This window comes from Nycticebus coucang, chromosome 7 (assembly GCF_027406575.1).
Source record: "Nycticebus coucang isolate mNycCou1 chromosome 7, mNycCou1.pri, whole genome shotgun sequence".
NCBI lineage: Eukaryota > Metazoa > Chordata > Mammalia > Primates > Lorisidae > Nycticebus > Nycticebus coucang.
The window spans coordinates 17927633-17934679 of NC_069786.1; the positions used below are offsets into that span (position 1 = coordinate 17927633).

Consider the following 7047-nt stretch of genomic DNA (forward strand, 5'->3'; position numbering starts at 1 on the left):
TTCTTTTTGTGCAGTTTTTGGCCGGGGCTGGGTTTGAACCCACCACCTCTGGCATATGGGGCTGGTGCCCTACTCCTTTGAGCCACAGGCGCTGCCCCAAGAATAACACATTCTTAACAAGCCTGGGAGCCACAGGGATTCCACAGCCCGTATCCCAGCATCACTAAGACAGGTGTGAACTGCTGCTTCCCCATTTACCCAGTCCAGGAAGAAAACTCGAGAACTTTTAAAATGTTTTTCTTCTTCTATAATCAACATCCTCATAACTTGGCTAAACCTGTGCAGCTGGTGGCAGTAAGGCACCCTCCTGGCCTCCAGCCCTGCAGACCAGCTGCAGGCGCCCCTGGGCCATTTCTCACTAACCACCCGAAGGTTTCTGGCTAAGAGGCAGTGGTTTCAAGGTTTTGTTCCACCCAACCCCACCAGAGGCCACATGTTGGAAAAGTCCCATCCTGACCGCACTTTCTTATAGAACCTGATGTCTCTGGGGGGCCCTAAAATTTCCTTGGTTGCTCCCAGGGTGGGTGATGCTGTTGATGTGAAGGCCACTGATGGCGTTCAGGAAGAAGAGAAAGGAGGCCGTGAACTCGCACCAGAACATCAGGGTGAAGCCCATGAGCGTGACCTGGTTCCTGAGGAGGATCACAAAACTCAGGAGCCCTCCGCAGGAGAGGACAAAAGAGACCAGGAGAAGGATGGAGCCCATGGCCCACTTGCGCCGTGAGTGGATGTCCTCATACACCTGGGACACTATGAGGAGCTCCAAGCCAAAAATGGCAGCCACCACGGCCAAGGCACCCACGCTGCGGGCCAGGCCCATGCCCACAGCCAGCCCGGGCACGTGGGCCTGACCCAGGTCTCTGAGGCAGCGCGCCTCACTCTGGTTGGTGGTGGTGCAGTAGTGCCACAGCCCGAAGAGGCGGTCCCCAGCCAGGAGCCAGTGCCCATCACAGATGGAGACGGATGAGAGGACCACAGCCAGGGCAGCACATGTGATGATGAGGGTCCGAATGAAGGACTCAAAGAAGGACCGGCGGGGCCTTCTTTGGCCCAACAGCCTCTGGGCCTAGAAGACACCAACAGGAAGTACCTTGTCAGTGAGGGTGCTCCAGCCCCTCCAGGGAAGACCCTGAACAGGCTTCCAGTTCCCGCTCTGGTGAAGCCTGGGATGCCCCCCTTGACTCATGGCTTCCCCAATGCGGCCTGACTGTCTCTGGGGAACCCTTTCCCATTCCACCTGTCCTAGAGCCTTTACAGTCCAGGATTCACCAGGCACGAAGAGTTCCCTGCCCTTTCTTCCATTCCTGAGCTTTATACTGGGAGAGAAATCCAAATGGACTGGCAAATCCTGGCAGGTTCTGAATTCAGAAAACCTGGCCTGCCCGGCTCCTGCCACCCTCAACATGCAGCCTGCCTAGGTTTCTTTGCAGTAAAACAAGAATCCTGCCTGGCAGGGCTGGGAGGTTGTACCAGGCACCCAGGACATTAGCATAGCAATACCTCTCCAGGACACAGGTAGTCTGTCCTGACCCCCACCCACCTGATCCTACACACCCCCTTTCAGCCCAGGACTCCATGTTACTTCCCTTGTCCTAAAAGTGATAAGTGCTGTTTGCATCTTGCCCTTCAGACTTGCCCAGCCTGCACCCCACCCACAGCTTGCCAACCAAACTGTTCTGGCAGCTTCTAGGTGTGGAGAAGTCGTTGCGGCTCTCCTTAGCCTCTGGTGCAGCACAGGAAGGAGCCCCCTCCACCATCACCCCCAACCCTAGTCTCCTGACCAGGCTAGCTGTCCAGTGAGGTGTCTCTTATCTCTGGGTCCTGGGACACCACCTGGGCACCGCTCCCACCCTCTGACCCAGAAAGCAAAAGAAACGCTTCAAAGAGTAAAACTCTTCACAGCCCTCAAGCCTGTGCTATCCCTCCCATAGCCCCCTCCAACTTCAACTTCAGCTCCCAGCAAACTCCCCCTGGCCAGGCTACAGCACAGCAGCCCTCTTCCCATGCCCAGAACTTTCTTCCCTTGGCCTGAATTCTTCTGCAGCAACCGTGCCCCTCCAGGACGACTCATCTTCTCCATTCTTCACATCTCAGCTTAAAGTCCCTTCGGTAGCAAGGTCTTTTCTATCCCCCAACCCAAAGCAAGACCTCTCCTCTTCTTCGGCATCAGGCACAGTTTGTTTCCATCACCACTCTGACCACAGCCTGCAGTTACATGTTTCTGTCTGTCTCCCTCAGACGCTGTGTTCTCTGGAAGAGCAGGGCTCCCCACATTTAGCCACCAATGTGTCCCCAGTACCTGGGCATTCAGTGGGTTCTTAAGGAAGAGCTAAGGGATTAAATAAGGGGTCAAGTTCACAACCACTGTCACTTCTACCTGAAACTCCTGCAGGAGTGTCCAGCCTTTTTTTCCCCCCTCTGCTGCAGGCCACACAGTAGATACATAAGCACTAATGTTTGATGTGTACTTTTTGTAAGGTCTAACACCACAGATAAGCACATAAAGTCCTCACAAAAATCAGCATATGGCCTGTGAACCACAGGTTGGACACCCTTGTGTTAAACCACGTCTCCTGCCTAGGCAGAAATTATCTTCTTTACAGTGTGTATAGAAGCAGCCAGTGTGTACAGGAGCATCTGGCCATTTGGGAGGTAAGCAGAAGCTCACACATGATGGTCACAGCTAAGAAACCAGTGAATAAAGAAATGAGGATGAGACGGGGGCCCGCGGGTGGTCCACAAGCCCTGTGCCAATGGAGTCTTCCAGAGGCAAATCAGGCCACACTGCTCCCAGGACATAAAGCAAAGCCTTGTTCCTGGGAGACTTTTGTGGCCAGAGCCCAGCAAGCCTGTCTGCAAACATGCCCCAGATGCAGAAGCTACTGCTAATTTCAACCCCTGGGTAAAAGGAGTAAGAATGTGATTTGCAGTGGGCACGTTGGCTGATGCCTGTAATCCCAGCACTCTGGGAGGCCGAAGTGGGCAGATTGCCTGAGCTCAGGAGTTTGAGACAAGCCTGCGCTAGTGCAAGACCCCATCTCTATAAAAAAAATAACCAGGCGGCTGTGGCGGGCACCTATAGTCACGGTAACTCGGGAGGCTGAAGCAAGAGAATCGCTTGAGCCCAAGAGTCTGAGATTGCTGGGGCTATGATGTCACAGCACTCTACCGAGGATGACAAAGTGAGACTATCTCAAAAAAAAAAAAAAAAAAAATGTGGTTTGCTTTCAGCACCTCTAAGTAGGATCTTATTTTATTTATTCTTAAACTTGTGAAGTTGGCAGAACAGGAAGGTCTGTGGGGGTACATAAAGAGAAAAACTATGCAGGCAGCACTTGTGGTTCAAAGGAGTAGGGCGCCGGCCCCATATACTGGAGGTAGTAGGTTCAAATCCGGCCCCAGTCAAAAACTGCAAAAAAAAAAAGAGGGAAACTGTGCTGCGGGCAGGTGACTTGCCCAAGATCACTCACCTAAATCACAACAAGGCTCGTGACAGCTGCCTAGCCAATTGTATAATGTCCAGGAGGCGGAATCCAGTCAGCTAATATGTACTAGCTCCCAAACTATGAGCCCTTGCTTCCAAGAGGGGTGGCTGGGCAAGGTGAGCAGCTGGCTCTGGGCTGCCTTCCTCATTTCATTTTTTTTTTACATTTTTTTTTATAGGATTGATTATTTATTTATTTAGTGTGTGTGTGTGGGGGGGGGGGTTTGGCCAGGGCTGGGTTTGAATCCACCACCTCCAGCATATGGGATCGGCGCCCTACCACTTTGAGCCACAGGTGCCACCCCCTTCCTCATTTCATTTTAACTACCACAGATCCCTGTAAGTGCTGGGGGGAGAGGGGAGGCACAAGAGTCTGTATTGCATTTTATTATGGAAAAAAAGGATCTATGGGTAAGAAACAACCTTTCAAAACCTCTCTTTCTAGTCTACAAACCATTAAAGGTGTTTGTCCTTGGGCAATTCCTTAACCTCTTGGCCTTTGTTTTTCTCATCAATAAAATGAAGTTGGTGACACCTGTGGGAAAGCATTAGCTATGAAGGCAGCTGGCAGAGCCCCACATGCAGAGAACAAGTCATGGGACCACAGGACCCAGAGACTTTTAACTCCAGACACCAGGCTATCTGGAAAAGAGGCACATCATGTCCCTTCCTCAGCCCCACCTGTCCTGGACTTTAATCTCCAGGCCCTTAGACATCACGTCAGGATCAGAAAGTAAAGACAGCTGACCTCATTTCATCTCTTTCTCCCATCCCAAAGCAGGGCTTCATTTAAACTCTCTGCCCACCACTACGAGTCCCAGGCATTAGATGAGATCACGTATATAAAGATGCACAGGGCAGCTCCCATTGGAGCTTCTGTTCCTAACCACTGCACACCTCGCCCCCATGTGGGGGGCACCTCTGACAGCTAGCTTTCTGTAATGCAGGGTTTAGCATAAGCTCCAGGAGGGCAGCTGGGCAGGACTGTCCCAGTCCTACAGGCCTCCAGCAGGTTGACTTTAGGCAATCACTTAAATTTCTTTGGACCTTGACTTCCTCTGCTTAAAAAGTAAAAAGCAAGGGTTTCCCTTTTTCATTTCTAACCTGGAAAGATTTCCATGACCTATAGAACACACGAAGTCACTCAACAGTACTGGGATACTCAGTCCAAAGCCATGGTCTTGTCCTCCTCTGTAACCCAGGGCCTCACCAGCTTCCCTTAACCAATAGCACCCCAAGTAGACACCCTGGGCTCCTTTCTACTCATTCCCCACACTGTTTCCCATACCGGCTCCCCTCACCACCCACTCTGCCCAGGCCCCGCCATTGCCAACATCAACATCCAGAAATTTCTACAGCAGCCTCCTAATAAGTAGGTCTGCCTCTGTTCTTTGGTTCCTTTTAGTGCCCGCCCCCCCCTTCCCAGCTTGGTGGTTACTATGGAGATGAAGAGTTAATCACCCCACAGTTCTTAGAACAGTCCTTAGCAAGACTTCCCTCCCTGGAGCCAGTGGCTGCCCCTAGCCCAAAGTCCTCACCTAGCTACTGTTTCCCGAAAATAAGACAGCGTCTTATTTTAAGGTGTGCTCCCAAAGATGTGCTAGGTCTTATTTTAAGGGGACGTCTTATCTTTCCTGTAAGTAGGTCTTATTTTCGGGGAAACGGTACCAGTCCTCCACCTTCTCCCCAGCTGAAGTTAACCTTGTTGGCAACTTATGCACCTTTTACTTTAGCATTGGATTTCCCATTCCCTGTTTCCAAGTTTCTCTTCCCAAATGGACGTAAGTTCTAGGAAGGGAGAAGCCACACCTGATCCCACCCTTCAAAACAACGGTCCCAGGAGGCTGCCAGGTCACATTCAAGATAAGCCGCAGAACAAAAAGGAGGAACTTGCTGCCTCCAAGTCCCTACTCCAACCCAATTGGATAGGTCCTGCCTAAAAGAGGTTGGGGGGCGGGGGTGGCCTGTGGGTGGGGTTTCTCCCATTGGGGAAAGGCAGAAGGGAGCGAGCGGGATTTTGAGCCAAAGTCCTGAGTTTGAATCATGGTTCCGGCTCAGCTGTCCACGGTGGGTAGGTTACTTCTCCGAGTCTCAGTTACCTCACCTATGAAATGGGCGAAACAGGATCTGACTAGGTCAGGGATATGAGGAGCGCTGCGCACAGGGACCCATCTTTATAAAATCACTCGGGGCGACAGACCGGAGGCGGCGGGATGGTGCTCGGGAAGGAAGCTCGCCCGCCGCCCACTTATTTCCCTTCAGAGAGCTACAGGCTCGAGGGAAAAGGAACTTGTAGCTTCTACACCAACACCTCGCACCCCGCTAGGAGAAACAAATCGTGGGGGATACGGGCTCCTAAAGGGACCTGGATACAGGTCGCCAGAGTCTTTGCTCCGAGGTGTCCATCCGCCCCAAGGAGTCCACCCCACGCCCAGCACCCCCAAACAGCCCCAGCTCCCAGAAAGTTCTAGCTTCCCAAGAAACGCATCCTCTTACAGACGCCTCACTTTGCAAGTTGATTCTACCCGCCCAACACCTCCGATGCGCCTTATTTCTGAAAAAGGAGGGTTCACCTATGGTGAACCTAACAGATAGGTCGCTGGCGACCCCAAAGAAGCGCGGAAAACTCCTTCCCGTGGAAGTTTGGGAGCCTCGGGCACAGAGGAAGTCCGCACCGCAGAAGCAGCTTTGCCGCAGGGGGCTGGCGCACGTGGGGCGCTCGCACCCCCGTCCCGAGCCTAGAACTCGCCGTGAGTGCGACCCTCCCTGCCTCCTCCCAAGCGGTGGGGCAGCGCCCGCCGGGCCCCGGGCTACCTGCACGGCGATGGCAGTCATGCTGCCGGGGTTGGCCGCAAGCTGCCGCCTCGCTCGCTCCGGCCGCCGGCTCCCGACGTTTCCCGGGGGCGCGGCGCGCGGCCGCTTGCTAAGCCGGGCAATTAACCCCGGGGCGGGCTCGGCCGCTCAGCCGCCCTCTGCAGCTCGAGAGACGCTGAGTCAGCGAGGGCGGCCGGGAGGAGTCCCCGAGAGCAGAGGGGAGGATCCAGCACGCAGTGGGAGGGATCCTGGGGTCCGAAAGAGGAGAATCAAGAGGCACGCCTTCGCTCCCAAACCTTGGAGGGCACGGATTGCTCGAGGGCTGGGAAGGCGACCCAGCCCGCGGCAGATTCGATTCCAATCTCGGCTTACTGAGTGGATCCTGGGGGGAAGCAGTAGGTTCCAGAGGGTGGTGGCGAGCACCCAGGCGCTGCCACCCTCCCCACTCGCTGTGTGGCTTTGGGCTGCTTGATTAACTTATTCGAGCCTCGGTTCTATCAGGCGTCCTTAAACCTTTTAAACAGGAGGCCAATTCACTGTCCCTCAGACCGTTGGAGGGCCGGACTATAGTTTAAAAAAAAAACAACTATGAACAAATTCCTATGCACACTGCACACATGTTATTTTTAAGTAAAAAAAGAAAACGGGAACAAATACAATCACACCGCCTCATCTGGCCCGCGGGCTGCAGTTTGAGGACCCGAAAAGGTCAGGGTCTTGCTGGGAGCCCTTGGTAAGCGCGAAAGGAA

The 7047-nt window shown here is 53.5% G+C and overlaps 1 protein-coding gene across 1 annotated transcript; it reads right to left on the reverse strand.

Moving 5' to 3' along the window:
* On the reverse strand, positions 1-6465 carry TMEM37 (transmembrane protein 37). The gene is made up of 2 exons (XM_053598223.1): positions 6299-6465; positions 1-1066 (listed from the first exon to the last, which is right to left on the reverse strand). The coding sequence occupies exons 1-2, from the start codon at positions 6317-6319 to the stop codon at positions 467-469; spliced, it is 621 nt and encodes a 206-aa protein (XP_053454198.1). The 5' UTR covers positions 6320-6465; the 3' UTR covers positions 1-466.
* Positions 6466-7047: the final 582 nt, after the last annotated feature.

What these genes read in the sequence shown, in the direction of transcription:
- TMEM37 (XM_053598223.1), bottom strand. Translation starts at nt 6,319, where the DNA reads ATGACTGCCATCGCCGTGCAG. An exon ending in TGACTGCCATCGCCGTGCAG is followed by an intron (nt 1,067 to 6,298) that starts GTAGCCCGGGGC and finishes GGTGTCTTCTAG; the next exon opens with GCCCAGAGGCTGTTGGGCCA.